The sequence below is a fragment of the Pristis pectinata genome, chromosome 33 (assembly GCF_009764475.1).
Source record: "Pristis pectinata isolate sPriPec2 chromosome 33, sPriPec2.1.pri, whole genome shotgun sequence".
Lineage (NCBI taxonomy): Eukaryota > Metazoa > Chordata > Chondrichthyes > Rhinopristiformes > Pristidae > Pristis > Pristis pectinata.
Genome location: NC_067437.1, coordinates 3200816 through 3224752, shown reverse-complemented (window position 1 = coordinate 3224752; position 23937 = coordinate 3200816). Strand labels below are relative to the sequence as shown.

At 42.2% G+C, this 23937-nt stretch overlaps 1 protein-coding gene across 2 annotated transcripts in view; it reads left to right on the top strand.

Annotated features, from left to right (window-relative positions):
* The window catches only part of pold1 (polymerase (DNA directed), delta 1, catalytic subunit), a 145968-nt gene that overhangs the window by 30948 nt on the left and 91083 nt on the right, over positions 1-23937 (top strand). For both annotated transcript variants that reach the window (XM_052043016.1, XM_052043015.1), the window contains exons 4-11: positions 128-268; positions 2136-2261; positions 3590-3758; positions 6232-6352; positions 11990-12119; positions 14422-14588; positions 19195-19299; positions 22040-22180. In XM_052043016.1, the coding sequence (XP_051898976.1) occupies positions 128-268; positions 2136-2261; positions 3590-3758; positions 6232-6352; positions 11990-12119; positions 14422-14588; positions 19195-19299; positions 22040-22180 (1100 nt within the window). The remainder of the gene's footprint in view (positions 1-127; positions 269-2135; positions 2262-3589; positions 3759-6231; positions 6353-11989; positions 12120-14421; positions 14589-19194; positions 19300-22039; positions 22181-23937) is intronic.

The following is a 23937-nucleotide window of genomic DNA, read 5'->3' as shown; positions in this document are numbered from 1 at the left end:
TTAACTTTGGGAATCTACTTACTCCTGCCATTTAGGCAAATGCTGCCGTTACTTTGTGCAAAGAAAGGTTCCACAAAAAAAAATGAAGTTCTCAATTTTAATAACTGCATTTTCCTGTCTCTTGTAGGATCTTATGTTGCTGGAATGCCTGGGAATAAGCAGGGGCCAGTTCCTGTGACACGAATGTTTGGAATTACAATGGAAGGGAACAGTGTCTGCTGCCACATTCATGGATTTATGCCATATTTCTATGTACAAGCCCCTGCTGGTGAGATTTTGTAAACCTGTGCACTCTCAGAAACTGTTTATCAGGCTTGTTGATGCTGTGCTCCAGCACAATTATTCACTTTAGTTGCAAAATGTCGGCATCAACATTTCCAGGTCACAGATAACGTGAGCTCTGTCGTTATGTCTACTCCTCCTCTTCCACCAAAATGTGCCTTCAGTCCCTTCCTTGTGGTACCACTGTGAATATATTGTATTGCTCAACCCAATCCTTCTGTGTGAGATTTTCTGTTTGCTACTCAATTATAGCCAATTTTTTTGCAGCATTTAAACTGAAATGTTAGGTCGGTGCTTCTAGAGCCTCCCAGTTAGAGTATATTCCCAGCTGAATAAAATGCCTATTTCATTCTCATCCTCAAGAATGAACCTTTTCTCTTTTCAGTAGCATGCTGCACTAACTTGGATCTTTACAAACAAAAATCATAGTATATTAGAATAATACAGCTTGGGACAGAAGGAAGCCACTGGGTGGAGTAGTGTGCAATAGCACTATTAGTCCTACGCACTGGCTCTATTCTGTATCCTTGCAGTTGTTTTATCTCTTGTTGAAGTGGCCAATTCCTTTATGAAAGCTACAGTTATATCTGTTTGCACCACCATTTGGGCTTGTGATACCACATTAATTGGCTATTCTTGGAGAAAGTGGTGACTACTTGGGTGACCTGAATGAATATTAGCACAAATCAAAGTCTAGTTTATTGTCATATGCACACATGTGTGCACAGGTACAATGAAAAACTTGCCTGCAGCAGCATCACAGGCACACGGCATCATTCACAAGAACAACATAAACATAAATGATGCCGAATTTTTTCAAGGAAGAACACAGTTAGAACAAAAACAAAGTCCATTGCGATGCAAAGTGGTCATAATGTTGCTATTACTGAGGTAGTGATTAGGGTTGGGCAGATTGGTTCAAGAGCCAAATAGTCAAAGGGAAGTAGCTGTTCTTGAACCTGGTGGTGTGGGACTTCAGGCTTCTGCACCTCCTGCCTGATGGTAGCTTCACCCTTGACAGTGTTCGTGCCTTGCATTCATTACCCCCTACCCCTCAAACCCCTGTATGCAGACCCTGCAGATGCACAAACCTCTCAGTCCCTGTGAGCCCAGTTGAGCTGGAGGCCTCATTGCCATGGTGAGGTGGAGTGGTCCACAAGCATCAACTAGGCCCTGGGGTGGATCCTGATGCCCTGGATCACCCTGATGACCATTTGACAGCTTGTACTTTTTCAACTATTTAAAAATAATTGAAATCTATAATATTTTAATTATTTATCTAAATGCACAATTAACTGAAAAATTAATTAAACACATTAATATACTAGCTGAAGCCGAGGGGGGCAGATGCAAAGTTGACTTGGTGCCCTAGCTTGGCATGACTTTGCTCTACTCTGGAGAGTTGCTAGTAGAGCGGGAGGCCAGAAGTCCCAGTGCCTAACCTCCAGTGTGTCCTGTACTACTGCACTGCACAGGTGCAGGAGTGGGGAGCTTGCCAACCTGCACAATGCTGTTAGCTGGCGGTTCTCTCCAGAGCCATAAGGTGTGAATTGGTGTTGCACATTGGGTAGGCTGGAGCCAATCAAACAAAGAATCCTACATAAACCACTACTAATCTTGGAAGTGTTGCTAAGCGTCAGAACTGAAGGATTGCTGCCCCACCCATTAGCTGGCATTGTTTGTACTTGCTGTACAACAGACATTGTAAAAAATAAAATGTCTGTTGTGATGTCTCATTGCGGTAATGGGTTGAATTACTCAGGCTGCACTGAACAGTCACATTTGTAACACCCCTAAGTGACCACTCAGATGGCCTTGGTTTCATTAACTATGTAACAAAATTCCTCTGACAGGTTTCGGTTCAGAGCACCTCCATGAATTTCAACGGGAACTGAATAGCATTGTAATTAAGGACATGAGGTCAAACAAGGATAACATCTCTCAAGCAGTACTGGCAGTCGATATCTGTCTGAAGGAGAGTAAGTATAACCTCCAACTGTTTTCCTCCAGTTAATCTCTCCCATGTAATGGCTGGGACAGCTTGGAGAAATAACAACATTCAAAGGACATTTGGATAAGTACGTGGAAAGGAGGAGTTTAGAGGGATATGGGTCAAACATAGGCAAATGGGGTTAGTTTGGTGGGGATAAGTTGGGCTGAAGGGCCTGTTTCATGCTGTATAGCTCTATGACTCTGAGAAGGGCCAAAACCTGTACTGAGGAACATCAGGAAGTGTGAAAGTACTGAGAGATGGATCAAAAGTCTTTCTGAACTTGCAAAAACGTGCACATTGTTGGAGGAGGGAAAGGCAGAGGAGGGAGATTATACGTATTAGTATAAGACATGGGGAAAAGAATGGATTCTGCTGGGAGATGGGATGTTACGTTGCAGTTGTATAAGATGTTCACGAGGCTGCACCTGAAGTATTGTGTCTGGTTTTGGTTACCCTGTTAGAGAAAATGTGTTAAGTCTGAAAGAGTGCAAAGAAAATTTACGAGAATGTTGCTCGGACTCAAGGGCCTGAGTTACAGGGAGAAGTCAGGCAGGTTGCGACTTTATTCCTTTGAGTGTAGGTGATTGAGGGGTGATTTTATAGAAATGTATAAAATCATGAGGGGCATAGATAGGGTGAATGCACACAGTCTTTTTTCCAGGGAAAGGGAATCAAAGACTACAGCATAGGTTTAAGGTGAGAGAAGAAAGATTTTAAAGGGACCTTGGGGCAACTTCTCCACACACAGGGTGGTGCCTATATGGATCAAGCTGCCAAAGGAAGTGGTTGAGGCAAGTACACAGATAGGAAAGGTTTAGAGGGATATGGGGGCAAATGGGACTTGCTTAGATTGGAATGTTGGTTGGCATGGGTGAGTTGGGCCGAAGGGCCTGTTTATGTGCTGTGTTACTCTGACTCTTATAAAGAAAAGTTTCTATTTCAATAGTACCTTTATATCCCTGAATGATATCCCAAAGCTTATTCCGGCCAGTGAAAAATAGTTATAAGAGTCTGGATAAGCTGGAGCTTTTTTTCCTGGAGCGAGGGAGGTTGAGGGGTAACTTAGAGGTTTATAAAATCATGAGGGGCATAAACAAGGTGGATGGTCGCAGTCTTTTTCCCAGGGTAGATTTAAAGTGAAAGGGGAAGGAAAGAGGAAAGAAGCAGGCCGAATGCAGATAAATGGGACTAGCTCAGATAGACGTGTTGGTTGACATGAGTGAGTTGGGCCGAAGGGCCGCCTTGTGTGCTCTATTACTCTTAATATATTCCATCGTTACTGAGGGAATGCTTTCAATGAATGTGTAATTACAGATATGTACAGCTATGGAGGAAACAAGAAGACCCCATTCCTGAAGATCACAATGGCACTACCTCGTTTAATTGCCCCCGCCAAACGCCTGCTGGAACAAGGTTTCCGCTTTGGTTCAAGTCCAATGTGCAACTATCAGGCATATGAGGCCAACATAGACTTTGAAATCAGGTATTTACTATTCCTGTGTGAGCATTGAAGCAATTTATTAACATGGGAGTTTTCGCAGTCTCAGGATGTACTGAAGGACTTGATGTCCAATATAAAGTTCTTTTGAAGTGAGTCATTGTTGTAATGTAAGAAACACAGTAGCTAATTTGTGCACAGCAAGCTCCCACAGTGATGTAACAAAGTCAAAGTTGAGTTTATTGTCATCTACACAAGTACCTGTGTGCACAGGTGCAATCATCAACTTACTTGCAGAAGCATCACATGCACATAGCATCATATAAGCAGTATGTAGAAGAAAAACATAAATTATAGACAATTCTTACAAGAAAGAGCAGAATTAGAACCAAAAAAAAAGCAACAAGTCCATTTTGGTGCAAAGTGGTCATAGTGTTGCTAAACTGTAGTGATTAGGGTTGTGCTGGCTGGCTCAAGAACTGAATGGTTGAAGGAAAGTAGCTGTTGAACAATGACCTGATAATCTGTTTAGTAGATACTGACTGAGGGATACACAGGGCCAGGATGCCAGGAAGAGCTTCCCTGTTGCCCTTTAGCATAGTTTCACTGTATCTTTCATGTCCTGTTCAGGGGGCAGGCAGGAATTCATCTTAAGGTCTTAAGTGAGATGCAGTTCCTCTGACACTACAGTGCTTCCTTGTTACTGTTCTGGATTACTTGGTAATTGGTTTGTTATTGTCACATGTACTGAGATGCAGTGACAAACTTCTGTTTGCACGCCATCCAGACAGATCATTCCAAACGTAAGTACAAAGGGAAAACTATTAACAGAATGCAGAATATGGTGTTACAGTTACAGAGAAGGTGCAGTGCAGGGAGACAAATAAGATGCAAGGGCCATGAAGAAGATTGAGAGATCACAAGTGCAGCTTTATTGTACAAGAAGTCCGTTCAGGAATCTTGTAACAGTGGGGTTGATGCTGTCCATCAGCCCAGTGGTGCGTGTTTTCAAGCTTTTGTATTTTCTGCCTGATGGAAGGGGGGATATTATGTTAATTTTCCTTTTCCAGAATGGGAGTTATTCCTTGGCTAACAGAATAGACAGAGGTATTTAGTTGCTGTAAAATGATCTTTTCTTTGTGGGACAGTTGCAGTGATAGGCTTTTGCCATTAGGGGACATCTCTGAACTATGGAAATGGAGGTTGTACCAGTGACAGAAAGTGGGTACAGTTCCCATCACTTGCACTGTTTTTTTTTAATTACAATGTAATTGGCTGTTTGTATAATAATTTGACAAAGTGAAGTTCAGACATACTGCTTACAATTCAGTGATTTCGGTTGTCATTTTGCACCTCAAGAATCCTTTAAATATGAAAAGCTCTAACTTCAGGCAAGATCAGGTTTTCTTGAGGTTACCAGACCTTTGAAGTGCTTTCTCTCTATATGCAAATGATGTCAAATACTTTGCTGTCTTCTCATCTATTCTGTTTGTTCTAACCAAATTAGCTGATTGTCAGCATTGTAGTGGCAGATGTGGTGAAGATTTTGCACAAATCTCCACAGCAAGCTTTTTTTAAAACTTAAAAACAAAATACTGATTCTGTTCACTTATTTTTGATCCAATTGTGTGTTGTGGTCAGATCATGTTAACACCAGCAAACCCACTGCAAGTAGTGATGACAAATATTCAACAGGCCTCATGGCATTTTTAGTTCAGTTATTTTATGCTCTGGCCCCACAGAATATGGGTGATGTGTGGAAGCATTTACCTTTGATTGTCACTGCGACTTTGTTCCCCAGCCACTGACTTCATTCCATTCTCTAGTGACTGGCTGAAGCTGAGTCAGACCATTTGAAACATTGGCGTCACATTTGATCGTGAGATGAGCTTCTTGTCATTGTCACTTAACTGTGTTCCCTCTATACCATTGCCTGATGTTGAAACCCTTACCACAGCAAGACTAAATGTACTTCTGGCTGGCTTTCCATCATTCTTCATTAACGTAAGCTCATCCAAAACTGTGCTCCCTCTGTCTTGTATGAAATCAAGTTTAGCCATTTTTGCTGTTTACTGACTTGACTTAGCTCCTTGTTAAAGTAGCACCTCCATTTTATGAATCATGGAGACCTACATTACTTAGCATGGCTTTAGCCCCTTCTGGTATCTGTAACTTCGTCCAGCCCTATAGTGTTGCAAGCTATTTACAGCACTCTGATTCTGGTCTCTTGTATATCCCCAATTTTAATTTCCCCATCATTGGCTGAACTTTCAGTTGACTGAGGTTCCATACCCAAGAATTTCCCCCTCCCACCAAGACATCTGTTCACCTACACATCTCTTCCTTTAAGATACTGTTTATAATAAAACACATCACCCTAATATCTTATGACAGGTGTCCAATTATTTTGGTATTGTTTCCTAGAACTTTTCACAGTTTGGGAATTATTGAAAGGAGTAGATTGAATTTAATTTTTAATACAATGCTTGCACTTTGTGTTTTATTAATATTTCGATAGATTCATGGTGGATAGTGATGTTGTTGGCTGTAACTGGATCGAATTACCTGCTGGGAAGTACCGGATAAGGGAAGAACAGCCAACAGGAAACTTGAATGCAACGTGGGACAGTCCCAGAAAGGTGTGTATCACCAAAGGCTAGTCGTGATGAGTTACCAGAGGGGTTGAGAGTGAAATTAATTGTTTTAATATTTCAGTTTTCTCTTCTGGGTTAATAAGATGTCAGCTGTTGCTGCTTGGTGGGACATTCACGTCAGATCCAGGAGAATCTACTAAAGCAGATAATCTGGTCTATATCACTGCTGTTTGTGTGGGCATACTGTGCAAATTGGCTGCAGTTTGCTACAACACTGACTGCACTTTGAAAATACTTAATCATCTTCAAAGTACGCTGTGGCCTAGAAAAGTGGTTTATGAATGCAAGCTTTTTTTTCTTATAAGGTTAAATTTGATCATTTCTCTCAACCACTCCCACATCACCACTCCTTTCAAGGAGGATGCTGTCTGTCTGCTAAGCCCTTTGGAGACAGAAAAGTGCATATTCTGTTGAAGTTTTAGGAAATGGAAGAAATTTGTTGAATGTGGCACAAAGAATATTTCTTCACAATATTTAGAAGAACAGATTTTTATAATGTCTTTCATGATTTCAGCACATCCGAGTATTTTGTAGCCAATTAAATGATTTTTGTATCAGAAAATACAGCAGCCAGTTTACACTCTGCAGAGTTCCAACAAACAACTAAGCTTGCAATGTCTCTAAGTAATGGTTGAGGTTTAACTAATGGCTAGTGAAGGAGGAGAGTTTCTTTCTTGGAAGTGAGAGATTCTTCATATACACCTCAGAGGCTGATGGCTCCTCAAAAGGACATTATCCAAAAGATGCCACCTCTGACAGTGCTGTATTCTCTCCGTGCTGACACTTGGGGAAGGAACATCACCCTCGATGTTCTGCTCATTGAAGTAGGCCTTGAACCTATGACTTTATGACCTAGAGGCACAAATACCAGATTTTATCTAAATCTCTTATTTTGGTAGTTATCGACAATAGATTGGAGCTGCCTTAAATAAACACTGATCACAGATCCCTCCTGAGATGACGTGGTGTACACGTCATCTCAGGAGCACCTAAGAACCTTAAGGAATTTTGTCAGTAATTCAAGTTGTGTAATAAGTCTAATTTATCATTTGTCCTTTGATTAAAACAACCCAGTTCAACCTTTCAGGATCACAAGTCAAGTAGTTAAATGACAAACAAAAGCAAAATGACCTGGATTCTGGAAATAAAAGAAAAATTCAGCAGACACTCACCAGGCCAAACAGCATTAGCATGGTTAATGTTTCAAGTTAGTTATCTTCTTGCAGCTTCTCTCATCACAGGCTGTCTGACTTGCTGAGTATTTTCAGCTTTTTGTTTTTAAACCACCAAAAAAAAAAGTTGAAGGCTGTCCCAGTCCTGAGTTTTCTATCATTTTTTTTTAATGATATAAGGTCTTCTGTTCATTGTTCACTTGTGTGCTAAAACCACAGTGAATTAAACATGCTTTTTTGCATTGCTTTTTTATCTATTACCAATGAAATTCCTAGTCTCGGATCCCATCCAAAAAAAACCCTTGTTTCTAAACCCACGTGATGTTGACTGCTCATTTTGAGAAGTGCTTTGGTTTTTAATATCATTGCACAACTGGTTAAGAGAGACTTATTTCTATTTTAATTCTTTAAATATTTTGCTGACTGCAGCTTCTGGGACCACCTGGTCATATTCCCTTTCATCGAGAACTGAAATGCTTGAAGCACCCAGCATGTCACATCAGCAGGCCACCACATCTCTCATCTGTCCTTTTTTCCCTCCGTCTTTCTCTGCTCTTTTCTCCCTCTCCTTTCTTAGTTGCTCTCTTTCTCTGCTTTTCTCACATTCCTTGCACCTCTCAATTTCCCCATCCCCATTCCTGAGCCCTTTTTCTGTTAAGTCCTCAATCCAGCGTGTCATGGAAACAAGCCTCCCCTCTATAGACTCTTGTCAACACTCTTTGCCACCTCTGTAGATCTGCCAACATAATCAAAGACCCCTCCCACCCTGGACGTTCTCTCTTCTCATCCTCCTATTGGGCAGAGGATACAGAAGCCTGAAAGCATGTACCACCAGGCTCAGGACAGCTATCCTGCTGTTTATAAGACCTCACAGTCTACCTTGTTATAGCCTTGCACCTTATTGTTTGCCTGCACTGCACTTTCTCTGTAACTGTAATACCTTATTCTGCATTCTGTTATTTTTACCTTGCACTACCTCAATGCACTGTTATAATGAATTGATCTGTATGGAAGGTATGCAAGACAAGTTTTTCACTGTACTTCAGCACATTTGACAATAATAAACCAATTTGCCTCTTCCTGTTGCCTCTCCTCAACCCTGGCACCCTTCTTCACCGCCCCACCCCCCAATCTCCTCAACTTGGCACCCCCCTCCCCCCCTTTAGCCCAGATACCTCCATTCCTGCTCTGGCCTCTGGTCCAGTGTTTGCACATTTAGAGAAATGAGGTGACTTAATTGTAAATGAATAATGAATATAATGAATCTCATCTGTGTCAGTTCCAAGTAGCCCTTAATTCCTGGATCTTCAAAAATGTATTTACTACCCCCCAATGATCTAGGCTTCGCAACTTTCTGGGGCAGAGAATTCCAGAGGTTCATCACTCTAAGAAGTTCCCATGTACCTCGGTTTTAAATGATCGTCACCTTATCTTCTAAGTACGTCCCATCATTCAAATTCCCACCATGGAAACATCTTGACGTCTACCCTGTCATATCCCTTCAGGATCTTCTGTTTCAATTCTTCTAAACTCCAAGTAGAGAGAATTTTCTTTAGCAGCTTGTGGTAGGACATTCTCCTTATCCCAGGAATTAGCCAAGTGAATCTCTTTTGGACTGCCTCCAATATTGGTCGATTTTTTTTCTTAGACATGGGGACCAAAACTGTGCATACTCCATATGTGTCCTCACCAATTCACTACAATAATGACAATACTTTTCTGTTTCTAAACTCCAATCCTTTTTGTAATAAAGGCCTATTTGCCTTCCTTACCACTTTCTGCACTTGTATGCTAACTGTTTGCAATTTGTGCCTTGACCCCCTCCTCTGTACTTCGTTTATTTGCAGTGTTTTTCCATTTAGATAATTTTGTCTGCCTTTAGGTTCCACTTACCGAAGGCATAACTTCACACTTTCCCACAGTAAACTCCATTTGCCAAGTTTTTGCCCATTCACTCAATCTATCTCTATCTTGTTGCTGAGTCTGAATATCCTGTTGCAACTTCACCCCTCCCACCAATTTTCCTATCATTGGCACTTTGCACTCTACCCCCTCCTCCAGGTCATTAATATAAAAATAAATAAAGCCGAGAATTGATCCTTGGGGTACTCGTTAGTTGCATCTTTCCAGCCTAAAAATGATCTGCTTATTCCGACTCTCCTATGTGATAGCCATTTTTCAGTCCATGCTAACACATTCCTCCCCACTGCATGCTCTTATGCACCAGCCTTTTATGTGGCAGCTTGTCAAATGCCTTCTAGAAATCCAAATACACAATCTCTAGGTTCCTCCCTATCGACTCTGATTGTTACACCTCAAAGAACTCTAGGAAATATGATTTACCTTTCCCAAAACTATGTTGACTTGGTTTGATTATATTAAGCTTCTCTGAATGACCAGTTATTTCTTCCTTAATTATGGACTCCTAGCATCTTGCCAACAACAGATGTTAAGCTAACAGGATTACAGTTACCTGTTCTTTGCCTTCCTCCCTTCTTAAGGGAGTCGCATTAGCAGTTTTCCTTCTGGTACCTTCCTGGAACTCAGAGTTTTGGAAAACTTCAGCCACAGGCTCCCCTCTCTCTGCAGCCTTTTCTAACCTTGGGTGCAGGCCATTGGGACTTGACAACTTCTCTGGCTTTAGTCTAATTACTTTTTTTTAGTGTTTTCAATCCTCTGTCCTTCATGATAGTGTTGGTTGCAAGTTCTTCCATACTGTTGGAAGCTAGCCCATCAGATATCTGTGGGACAGTTGCAGTTTCCTTCACCGTGAAAACAAATGCAAAGTGTTGATTTAACTTATCTGCTATTTGCTTGTTTTCTGTTATTAATTCCCCAATCTTGCCCTCTAGAAGTCCCATCCTTACCTTGGCTAATCTCTTCCTTTTTCTTTATATATCCACAGAAGCCCTTGCTGTTGATATTACTTGATAGCTTTCTCTCAGTCAGTTTTCTCCCTCCTTATTAACTTATTATGGTCTCACAACTAGTTCTTGTAAGGTTCCCACTCTGCCCCACCATTAGGCCTGGTGTGCTTTGGTCTTTGATTAAAAATTTTCCTTGACCTCCTTTGTTAACCACAGTCCTTGGTAATTGGTCATCGGTGAGTGTATTCAGGGATTGGTAATGGCCACTTGAATAATTAGGGCATGAGAACTGAGCTTCTTTCTATTCTAGTTTAAAGTGACTTCCTAAATGAGTATTCACTTCCAGACTGACTATTTTCTTTTTTTTTTGATCACCCCAGCCTTTTTCCATTGTGTCACTTTTTATCTTATTACTTTCCTGCGAGGCGCCTTGGGACATTCAGAGATGTTTTCAGTTGCAATCCACCTTGGTGCAAATGAAAATCAAACTGTAGAACTTCTGTGGTCTGTGGTGGCTGCACAGAGTAAGCAGCAGTAAAGTTAAGGTTTCTTGCACCACAGTGCTGAAACCTCTTCCGCCTGCAAGGTCAAGGGGAGCAGCTGCATGGGTGTGCCACCCTCTCCATTTTCTCTTCCATTCACACCCTGTCCTGATTTGGACATGTCTTAGCCATTCCTGCATTATCATGGGCATGATCTTGGAATTCCCTCCTCTCACAGCACTTCCTGCACCCATCTTGGACTGCAGAGGAGGCACAAGAAATTGCAGATGCTGGAATCTGGAGCAAAAAATAATCTGCTGGAGGAACTCAACAGATTGAGCAGCTGTGTGAGGAAGAAATTGTTGAGATCTCCTGTGAGAAGATCTGTGACAGTGCGGGAGGTGGTGGCCTGGTATTTGTTGGTGGGGTTGTGGTCCAGGGGTTGGTATGAGGGAGCTGTTGTCTGGCCTCTGTAAGATAGCGGTCAGCCCGTCAGACTACAACGACACCGCCCTTGTCAGCGGGTTTGATGACTAGGTTGTGATTGGTGCATAATGAATTGAGGGCTGTGCGTTTGGAGGAGGGGAGGTTGGAGCGGGTCAGGGGAGTGGAGGAGTCGAGGCGGTTGATGTTATGACGGCAAATGGAGATGAATAGGTCAAGAGAGGGTTAAAGGCTTGAAGGGGGTGTCCCAGAGGAAGGAGTGTTGGGGATGTGAGAAGGGGTTATCAGTGGTGGGGTGAGGACTCGTTGCCAAAGAAATGGGCACGGAGGTGACAGAAGATGAGCTCGACATTATGATAGGCCCACAACTCATTGAGGTGTGGGCATGGAGTCCTGATGCAGGGTTTTGACCCGAAACGTTGTGAATTCCTTTCCTCCCACAGGTGCTGCTTGACCCGCTGAGTTTCTCCAACGGTTTGTTTGTTGATCTTGGTCTGCAGCAGTTCAAGCAGAAGACCTCTCCCAAAGAAACTGGGCAATCGACAGCAGAGGCTGTCTCCCCTAATGTCGGTCACAACCATGAATAAAGTTAAGAAGAAACTTAACAGTGCTTTTGCTAATGTATGGCTTCCTTTCACTATTTGGCATATTGCACAGGTGTCGCTGGCACAGATTGAGGTGGATGTGGCCTGGACAGATTTCCTCAGCCACCCCGCTGAAGGAGAGTGGCAGAAAATTGCTCCGCTTCGAGTGTTGAGCTTTGACATTGAATGTGCTGGCAGGAAGGGTAGGTTATCAAATCTACAAACAAATATTTGTTTTCCAAGCCTCCTTTCAAATATTATGAATAATTGGAATCAGCAGGTAGATTAAGCACATGTTAGCAAAGTGCACTCCACTTTTTGTGCTGAAGTTGCTAGTATTGGTTGTATTCGTGTCTACATATTCATTTAGAAGTTACTTGTAGACCTCTCCCCTCCTCTGGGGTGTTGTCTATGGGCATTAGTGAGGTCTCTCCTCAGCCCCAGAGGGAGAGCAATGCATTCAAACAAAGGGGGGGAGACAGCAGCCTTTATCACCTCCACAGGAGGTGATGGGAGAGACTGTAGGCTCCGGTCGGTCTGCCGACACATGGAACAGTCACTGCCAGTTCCCAGTGACGGCCTGTACTTGCTGTGCCAGCTAGGATGCAGTCCTGGGCTCCATACTGCTGAGGCCTGTCCAACATCAGCACTCTCAGGTTACCTCTCCACTCAGGGCCTTGAGTGATTCTTTGCACAGCGGGGGGCAATGGTTTGCACCAGGTTCTCAGCACAGCAGCAGGGAAGGCAGGTGTTTGCGCTGGGCTAATGGCACAACAGCATGCAGCCTGAACAGACCTCTTACTGTAGAAGGGACACTTGCATTCAGCTGGAGGACCAAGAGTGCTAGAATCAGTGCCGTATGTAGAGCTAACTGGAGTACCAACGTACATCCCTGTCACATACATGGCCAGTGTACCAATTGTCACCTCTTTTCTCACTGCCTGCCCCAACCCATGACATAACCACTGCTTCATTTGAGATCAGCCCAGAATTGGGTTAAGAGAATATGGAATATATGACTTGGTGTTCTTGAATAAATATTTGAGAGGAAGATGTGTATATAGGAGACAAGAGACTCCAGGTGCTGGAATATGGGGCAACAAACACTCTGCTGGAGGAACTCAGCAGGTCGAGCAGTATCTGTGGGGGGGGGGGGGGGGGGGGGGGGGTGAGGAGAGGGGAGAGGAAGGAATTGTTGATGCCTGGGTTTGAAAACTGAGAGGAAGAAGTTAATTCTGTTGCCCAAGTAATTAGATTTCTCTAACAACGTACTAGCACAGGCCTAGTGATTTCTGTCTGTGCTCCTAAACTATAGTAGTGCATTGGTTAATGCCTTCCCAAGAAATGTTCACTCGACTGGAACATGGACTTTTATAGTGAGTTGTTGTGAAGCTGCATGAGGAGAAAGATGACTGTTTTGCCAATGGGTGTTGTTTCTTTTTGATTATTATCTCAGGGTCATCTTTCTCTGTAAAAAAATATGTAAAGTGGCTATTATAACCTGACATGATGAAGGAGCTGATAATCTGGAGGAAAATTGTTCTCTTCACCCAGCATCCACTACCAACCTCTATTCATTTCCAGTTTAGCTTGGTCTACTTGAGACTTGGGCTGTTTGATAAAACTATTGGTTTGTTCCTGATGACCTGCCAGTGCTGCTGTATAAATAGCTGCTCAGTCTTGGGCACCACAGTACCAGCAACCTGAGGCCAGCGTTACTCCAGCCATGGAAATCTAGGAGTAGCAATCTTAGTGTTAGGAAGACAGTACAGTGGCACAAACTAATAGAGCGGCTGCCTCACAGCTCCAGAAACCTGTTTTCAATCCTGACCTCTGGTGCTGTCTTTCTGGAGTTTGTACATAACCGTGTGGGTTTCCCCCAGGTGCTCTGGTTTCCTCCTACATCCCAAAGACGTGCATGTTGGTTAATTGGCTAATGTGGAGCTGAATGGCAGAATCAAGAGGGAATTGATTAGAATGCTGGAGATTTTAAAAGAAAAAGATTTGTGTGGTCTAATATAAATGGGTAGTTGATGGGTGGTGCATTCATTGGCCCCAAGGGCCTGTTTCCATGTTGGATGACTGTGACTCTAAAAATGAAGGGTAATCTTATTGACACACAAGGTTCTGAGGGAGCTTGGCAGGGTAGGTGCTGAGAGAATGCATCCCCTCCTGGGGATATCTGAAATAAGGGGACATAATCTCAAAATGAGGGCTTGCCCAGTTAAGACTGAGATGAGGAGATTTTTTCTGCTCTCAGGGTTGGGGATCTTCAGAATTCTTCACCCAGTGATGTGTGGTTGAGTCACCAAATAGGCTGATATAGACATGTGTTTGGGAGCTGAAATTAAGGGGAACAGGCAGGGAAGTGGAGGTGGGGCCAGAATCAGGTCAGCCATGATCTTACTGAGGTGACAGAGCAGCTATGAGGTCCACATGGCCAAACCCTGCTTCTGTTCCTTTATGGTCCAATACTTCAGGCTCCAATTGTGTTTGTTCTTTAAGGTATTTTTCCGGAGGCTGACAAGGACCCTGTGATACAGATTGCCAACATGCTGCTGCGACAGGGTGAGAAGGATCCTTTTGTCCGTAACGTCTTCACTCTTCGGTCTTGTGCCAGCATTGTCGGATCACAAGTGCTTTGCTTTGAGAAGGAGAACGAACTTCTGAAGGTATGAGAACTGACTTGGAAGAAAAGGGTGTAGGGGATTATTAACCTCCTGCAAATCAGTTGTGTGAATCCTTGGATCTAACAGGATCAAACTGTACCTTCCTCTTGGACGGTTTATTCTTTTGAGAGTTGACCACCTTCCTACAATGCAGTTCTCCTTCCTGAGGATGCAGTGTTTGCTTTGTATAAGTATGCTCATTACTGCGATCATGGGTGACTCCCAGTTCTTGCATGTATCTAACATAAGATTTTTTTTTACAGTTTTGCACATTTCACCCAAAATCTGAACTTGATAATGACAAGCCATTTTGCCTCGGTGCTGAGCTTGGCCTTATGCGTGTCTGATAGCCAAGTGTTTGTGCTCTTTCAGTGGGTGTCACTGAACAGTGGAAATTCCTGCAGTAGAAGTGAAAATGTTTGTCTAGTGCCCTTCAAGACCATTGAATGTCAGTGATTTCCAGTCAACAAAGTACATTTATAGTGCAATGTAGGAAGATCTCACAGAAATATAAATAATATATTTTAATATTTATATTTGTGTGATAATCTCAGTGGATAAATATTGATTAGGGCACTCGAGAGCCCTGTTCTTTTTTCTGTAGTGCCATGGGATCTTTGCATCAACCTGCAAAGGCTTGTGTCTTTAATATCAAGCTACACTTCTGACAATGCAACACTTGCTCAGACCTACACTGCAGCTGTACGATATGCTGCTGAGGCCGCACCTGGAGTATTCTGTACAATTTTGGTTACTCTGTTATAGGAAAGATGTCATTAAGCTAGAAAGAGTGCAAAGCAGATTTACGAGACTGTTGCCAGGGCTTAAGGGCCTGAGTTGCAGTGAGAGGTCGGGCATGCTAGGACTTTATTCCTTTAAGCGTAGCTGACTGAGAGGTGATCTTAAAGGTGTATAAAATCATGACGGGTGTAGATGGGGTGAATGCACACAGTCCTTTTCCCAGGGAAAGGGAATCAAAAGCTAGAGCATAGGTTTGAGGTGAGAGGAGAAAGATTTAAAAGGGACCTTAGGGGCAATGTCTTCACACAAAGGGTGGTACCTATTTGGATCAAGCTGCCAGAGGAAGTGGTTGAGGCAGGTACAATAACATTTGAAAGACATTCGGACAGGTACAAGGGTTTAGAGGGATATGGGCCAAATGTGAGCAAATGGGGTGAGCTTAAATGGACATCTTGGTTGGCATGGACAAGTTGGGCAAAAGGGCCTATTTCTGTCATGTGCTACTCTTAATCAATGGAGTATCAGCACTGACTCGGTACTGGTCGGGAACCTCATCCTGAACTCTGCTTGCATCTCAAGTAGGTAGCATATGAGAGCGAGAATTTGCATATTTTTGCTCTGCAGAATTGGTGGTGGATTGCAGAGTAGGCTTTATGTATGTTTTCTCAGCAACTATATATATCCCATTTTATATATGTATTATATTTGCACAATAACATATACAACGCTGCTGATGGAGAACTGATTAGTTTCCCCAAGAGGCAGATTTTAATGGCCCACGTTTTGGAACGAAGAGAGGTTCATGCAGAAAAAATCCTCTGTGGTTTTGTGTCTGAAGCCTCTCCACTTTTAGATCTAGCCAGCTAAAGCAATATTCAGTCAAATTTACATAGAAGGAGGTTGCGGCACCCTTGGCTGAGTGCACACAGCTTCACAGTAAGCACTTTTTTTTCCATTCAATGGAGGTGGGGGCGAAAATTGGTTTGTTTCTGGGTGATCAACTTTTTCTTTCTTCCAAGTGCACACTAGTGAAGTAGTTATTGTTCTGGACCAGCGACTGAGGTTGTAAGTTCAAATCTCACCATGGTGAACATTGAAATTGAATTCAATAAATCAAGTAATTTGGTCTGTTACTCAGGGAAGAAATTGACCATGAAAGCTGCTGTTTTCTTCACTAGAATGAAAAATTACCTCCATGGCTCTGTCTTGCCTATGCAGGGCTCTAGACGGTACTCCCTAGTTAACTCCTAATGACTCTTGAAATGGTCCAGCAAATCCTACTGTTGTGGATGGACAACAGTGTAACCTTGCTGGTCCAGCTAACATCCTGGGAACCTATATTACCAAAACAAAAATTAAGAATACATACATTATGTCAACATTCTTTTCCATCCAGCAATCTATTTTCTGAAGATATTTGGTTGCAATCTCTGCAGTTTCTTGTACTAGTACAGACAATTCTCATTGATTCAGCAAGCAATTCAATCCACTGTCTGGCTTTTCATTGGAGGTGAGAACTGGCTATAAGGTCTTGTTGAGAATATATTTAGTTTGCAATAGAATTGTTTGTCTCAATTGTTTCTTAGAAATGAATAGTAGTAAAGGATTAGTTAAATGGCTCTGGGGTATTGTACCTTAGTGTTTGTTGGTAGACATTAGACTGAACATTAGACTAAAGATCCAGGGACAGAAGTTCAAAGCTACAAATTCAATGAATCAAATCAATTGTGGATGAGAAATTAGCAATGATGATTATGAAATGCGTGGATTTTTATAGAAACTTGTTTACCAAGTTACTTTGGGGAAGGAAGTTTGCTGTTGCTGTCGCTGTCACTGCCCTGTCTGTTATTCCAGACCTACACAGCAGTGTGGGTCACTTAACTGCCTTATGAAATGGCCTAGACAGCCACTTTGTTCAATGGCAGTAAGTGCTGATCTTGCTGGTGCTACCCACATCCCATGCTTGAATTTAAATATGATAATATTATGTGTTGCAGCATACACAGGGCCCAGTCTTGCTAACTTCATTCCAAGGGTTGTATGCAAGTATCATGCTTGGTACTGCTGACAACTAATAATGCACAGGTGCTGCTTGGGAAACTAATTTGAGGTGGAGATTGATTGGTAAGGGGGTTACAGGGAGAAGGTGGGAGAATGAGGTTGAGAGAGTAAAAATCAGCTGTGAATGAATGCGGAGCGCACACAATGGGCCGAATGGCCTAATTCTGCTCCTGTGTCTTATGCAAACACACTGTACTTCAAGATTTGGAAGCATGCTGTTGAGGCTTAACCTCTTGAGTGAGCTTCCGTAGTGGTGATTGATCCCAAATTGTGGGACTAGACCTCAACATTCGGTGGTTCTTTACTTTAGAAAACTGGTGCTAAGGGGGCGTGGCTTGTGTTAGATTATGATTAAAGGATTTGACAGAGTGAACTTTGAAGAGAATCTGTTCTGCTGAAAGAACGAAGGTGGGAGGCAGCTGTTGCGTTGGACCATTTGGCCTGAATGATCCTTATTCTGTGTAAAAATGAGAAAAATAAAACTTCGATGTACAAATGGGTTTCAGTTATTACATAGCTTCGTATTCTGTCACTCATTGACCAGGCTGGTCATTTTTTTCTGCAAACTGCTCATTTTACTCGACTTTAAGTAGTTTGGAGTTGTTTCTCCCCTGTGCTCGGCTGCTTCTGTGGGAAAACACCCCACCCCTCAACAGATCTTGGAGCATGTGAACCAGCTTGTTAGACACTGATTGGGAACTGGACCAGGTTGACTCCTGCTCAAATTGGTCTTGTTAAGATTAGAATCCTCTGTTGAAAATTTTGCCCTGGTAACCACAAGCTGACACAACATAGCTCTGTACTCTTTAAAATGACCCTTCAGTATCACCAGCCTCAGTGGTTTGTCCAGCTTTGCATCTTGTACCTTGTGTTGAGGTAACTGTTTCAAACAATGGATGTACTGTGATTACAAAGAAATAAATTAAAAAAAAAAATTGGAAGTGTTTGGGAAATTTTGGGAATAATTGCACCCTTTGTCTCCTATCACACTTAATGGCTGAACAGTGGATTGCTGCTGTGGGAAAGGTCACAGTTTCATTTGACAGTCAGCTGGTTCTTGATCTTGTCTTGGCTGTCAGCTGTGGTGTTCCATAACACACAAGTTTCAGGAACTAGGTTTATGTATACCAGAAGCAGAAAAAGCTCAATGCTCAAGTTATTTTATATTTATTTTTCATGATCTGGGTGTTGCTGGCAAGGCCAGCATTTATTTCCCCTCCCTAATTCCTCTTGACCTTTATGGCTTGCTGGGCCATTTCAGAAAACATTTAAGCAACTGTCTTATTGGTGGATGTGGAGTTGCAGCTAGGTCAGGTAAGGAAGGCAGGTGTTCTCCCCTGAAGGAACTGGGCAGAGAGCCAGATGGGGTTTCATTATTGATGACAATTATTGGTAATTAATAATCATGTCTTAATAACTTCCCCCTCAAATTCCAGATTATAAACCAAATGTAAATTCCACAGTTGTCATGGTGGCATTTGAATTCTGGATTGTTCGCCCAGGTCTCTGGATTACTAGTGCAGTAATTTAACCTCTACCACCACCCGTTAGGGCACACTATCTGTCAAGAGCAACAGTAGGACCATCAGTAATCAAGTGAGCCCCTCGAGCCTGTTCTGTTATTCAGTTAGATCATGGCTAACCCCGAGTGGTATCTGAATTGTTAATGTCACTTTCCTAATGTTCCTTTCTGATTCTAATTTCTGTTTTTGTTTCAACTTTCCAGCAGCTACAGTTTTTTATTTTCAAGTGTTGTTGTATGTGAGTACTTCAAAAACCTTTGAATATTTTTCCCTTTTTCCCCAAGGCTTGGTCAGAGTTTATCCGAGTGGCTGATCCTGATATAATTACTGGATACAACATTCAGAACTTTGACTTGCCATACTTGATCAACAGGGCGCAAGTGCTCAAGGTAAGAATGATGGTGCATTATAGCTGCCTTGTCTGCTTCATTATGCCTTGAGTTCTCTTGGCTTGGCAATAGTTTATGTGCATCCAGTACTTTTAACAAACTGCTGTATGGTTATGTGAACATTGACTTCTCACAGCCTGGCCCAAATGTCTCTATTTGGGCAAGTGAAGGTAGAACCAGGAGTAGCCCAGTCAGCTCTTTCAGCCTCTTTCACCATTTCGGTGAGTTAGAATTGTAGACAGTTTGACACAAAGTTATTTGGGCCATCCAATCCATCAGTTTGAGGTGGAGCTACCGTAAGTGCATGTTCTGACACTTGACCCGTAGCCTTGCTAGTCACATCTCCAAGTGCATATCCAGGCACTTTTTAAATGTGTGGGATGTTTCTGCCTTTACTTGTCTTTCAGATGGTGAGTTTCAAACTACTGTCCTCCAGCTGAAAACTTTGTCCTCATCTGCCCTCTAATCCTCCTAGTTTTCCTAAATCTGTGCCTCCAGTGTTTGATTCCTCTCCTATTTATTTAGGTCACTTCCAATTTCACACATCTCAATTAAGTTCCAATTGGCCTTCTCTGTTCCAAGGAAAACAATGCTAGCCTATCCAATCTTTCTCATAGCTATAATGTTCCAGTCCTGGCAATGTCCTTGTAAATCTCCCCTGTACCCTCTTCATAACGGTCACTTATTTTTCTTGCACTGTAGTGACTAAAAGAGTGCACAATATTCAAGCAGTGACATGACAAATATTGTTTATAATTTTAGCCACCTCCTTGCTTTTTTATTCTATGCCTCAGCTAATAAAAGCAAGCATCTCCTTTTTAACTGTCTTATCTACCTGTAAGGATCTGTGGACATAATCTTCAAGATTCTCTGTTTTCTGCATTTCTCACTGTCCTCCCATTTGTTGAATATTCCCTAGTTGTATCTTCACAAGTGCATGAGCTCACTCCTCCATTTGCCACATTTCTGCTCAACTGACCAGTGTGTTTACACCTTCCTGGATTGAAGGTTTTCCTTCAGCCTGTCAGCATTGCAAATAAACTTCTTTATGCCCCTAAATCATTCATACTTTCAACAAAAATCAAGTGACCAAGTTCTGATGAAGGGTCTCAACCCGAAACATTGGCTGTTGATTTCCCTCCATAGATGCTGCCTGACTTGCTGTGTTCCTCCAGCACATTGTGTGTGTGTTGCTCCAGATTCCAGCATCTGCAGAATCTGTCTCTGTGTAGACCAAGTTCTGAACTTTGTGGAACTCTACTGGTAACGACCTTCCTGCCACAACAACTGTCAGCCGTTATTTTCTGCTTCAAACCATCTTTGGATCTATTTTACCATTGGAGTTTATGGCTGATGTTACCCAATTCCATAAGGTTCCCCAAAACCCCTTAATAACATTGCTTGTCAAAAATCTATCAATCACAGACTTAAAATTAACAATTGAACTGTCATTGGTTGCTATTTCCCAAATGAGTTTGAGTTCTATCTCCCTTTGCAGAAACATTTCCTAACTTCATTGCTGAAAGGCAGGACTTTACTTTTTAGGCTGTGTTCCTGAGTCTTAGACTCTCTAATCAACAGAAGTGTTTTTTATCTCACTTATCTGTTTCCTTTAATATCTTCAAATCTCACTCAGATCAACCTGGTGGTTTTCAATTTGTATACAACATCAAAGGTTGAAATTGAGGCCAGTCATTAATGTGTACAAAGGAACTGAGTCAATATTTACAAACTTAGTTTTGCGCCTCTTCATCCTGCGAGTCCTTCCTTTTTAGGCAGTTGTTAATGTTCATTGTGAGTCAGCTAATTAGAGATGAGTGACACTGACGTGTCTGCTAGATGAACTCGTGGCATTGCTCATGGAGAAAAATGAGAACAAAATTTCCAATTACTTCCAATTTCAATGTTTTGAAAATGTCAGGTGGGAGGTAATTTGTAGTCCTGAAGTGGATTGGTCATGGTGGTTACGCTGAGTGCAATGGAATATTTGCGAGGCACTAAAAATGTACATGGTCATGAGGACCTTGGACCACATACATTTTTTTTCTCTCAGTCTTGCACTAGTGCCTATGTTTATTTTGTTTTTATTTTGCATGTGTAAATTATGTATAATTTATGTTAATTAAGTTTGTCAACTGTGTTTGTCCTCGTCTCGCAATGTACTGTGCTGCTGCTGCAAAAAGTGAATTTTCATGGCATTTATACCACAGGTATGTGTGGAGAGAGGGCTTGACTAAACAGTTTATAGTGGTAGGGTTAGGTGAAAGTAGTGTAAGAGGAAGACTGGTGTGCACCATTTGGGCCAAATGACCCGTTTCTATGTTCTTGACTTCATCCATGAACTAATACAGGAATGACTGGTCTAATGGCAGCCTCCTGTGAAGTATTTATTATATATAGGCTCAATCTGTCCACCAGTTTCCTTTCATGCCTTGATTGATGCCTCTTTGTGGTATTGTGGCTGAGATTAGAAATTTAGTGGATGAGAGTTGTGATCGAATCTCAATACAACCATTTTACTGAATTCCTTTTTTTTTTGTTGTTAGGCATTCTTCCTGTCTCGGAGTCTGTGTGAGATTGGGGAAACGTGACCAGTGCGAAAATAGGATTTAGTCAGTTGGACGTTGGTTAACATGGGGGATAAAAACAGATTCATCAATGTTTCACAATGGGTTATCCTATCAAAATTAACCTGATACATGGAGCTTAGTAACACTTCGAGTGATGTACTGTTTTTCAGGTGACAACGTTCCCATTCCTGGGTCGTGTTCCCAGCATAAAATCAGTAATCCGGGATTCCTCATTCCAGTCTCGTCAGATGGGTCGCAGAGAGAACAAAGTGATCAACACCGAGGGAAGAGTACAGTTTGATCTCTTACAGGTGAGTTAAAGTTGTTAAATGAGTAGGTTACACGGTATTAGTGATTATGGGAATGTGCTTCTGTGAAATGAGACTTTCACCATTTATTTGTTCTTTTACAATTGGAGTACCACCTTGTTATTAGTTTGTAACCATCCGGAACCTCAATTACATCTTCCTTTGCTGAGACTCATCTTCCCTGGTGAAGACTATTGCAAGGTACTCGTTTTGTACCTCAGCCATGCCCTCTGGCTCCATGTGAACTTCCTTTTGGTCTCCAGTCAGCCTCTTACAGACGACTTCTTGTTCACATTGCCTGTGAAATATTTTTGGATTCCCTTCTACATTTGCTGCTAATCTTTTCTTAAACTCTACCTCTTTATTTTACTGTCCCTCTGAACTTCCTGTAATCAGACTGATTCTCAGTTGTGTTAACAGCCCGGCTTCTGTTGTATGCTGTTTTGCTTTCTGCTGTCTTTTACTTTATCTTTTTCTCCAGCTTTAATTTCCCTACCCCTCTCTCACTCTCTCGGGGGAATGTATCTAGACTGCAGTTGAAACATCCCCACATTCGGGCCTTCCATTGCTCAAATTACATTTTGCCTGAAAAGCTTTGATTCCAGTTTACGTCTGCCAGATCATTTCTCATCTCATTGAAACTGGGCTTTCTCTAACTAAAAACTTTTACATTGGCCCAGACTTTTATCCTCACAGCTATTCTAAAAGTTATATTTTAATTGCTGTTTCTTAGAGGTTCCCCACTGATACATGCTCCCATATGGCTTGACTCATTTCACAGAACCAAGCCCAGAAATGTACTCAGATAAGTTCTTCTGAATACACTTCAGATATTCCTCCCCTTCCTCACTCCTTTTATTACTAACCTAGTCTATATTTTGATGTTTGTAATCTCATCACAAGATCACAAGACAAGGGAGCAGAAGCAGGCCATTCAGCCCATCGAGTCTGCTCCAAGGAAAAGGGAAAAAAGAAATGAGAAATGGGAAATGGAAGGGGGAAACAAAAGAAAAACCCTATTCTAATCCCAATTTCCGGCCTTATCCCCATATCCCTTGATACCCTGACTATTTAGATATCTATCTATCTCCTCCTTGAACGCCCCCACTGATCTGGCCTCCACTGCTGTACGTGGCAAGGAGTTCCACAAATTCACCACCCTCTGGCTAAAGAAATTTCTCCTCATCTCTGTTTTGAAACTGTACCCTCTAATTCTAAGATTGTGCCCTCTGGTCCTGGACTCACCCACCAAGGGAAACAGCTTAGCCACATCTACTCTGTCCTTTCCTATCAACATTTTAAATGTCACTATGAGGTCCCCTCTCATTCTTCTGTACTCCAGTGAGTACAGTCCAAGAGCCGACAAACGCTCCTCATATGTAAGCCCTTTCATTCCTGGAATCATCCTCGTAAATCTCCTCTGAACCCTCTCCGACGTCAGCACATCCTTCCTAAGATGTGGGGCCCAAAACTGCACACAATATTCCAAATGAGGCCTCACTAGTGCCCCGTAGAGCCTCATCAACACTTCCTTACTTTTATACGCTATACCTCTCGAAATGAATGCCAACATAGCATTCGCTTTCTTTACCACCGATCCGACCTGGTGGTTAACCTTTAAGGTATCCTGCACGAGTACCCCCAAGTCCCTTTGTACTTCTGTACTTTGAATTTTCTCTCCTTCTAGATAATAATCTGCCCGCTTATTTCTGCTTCCAAAGTGTACAACTGCACATTTCTCAACATTGAATCTCATCTGC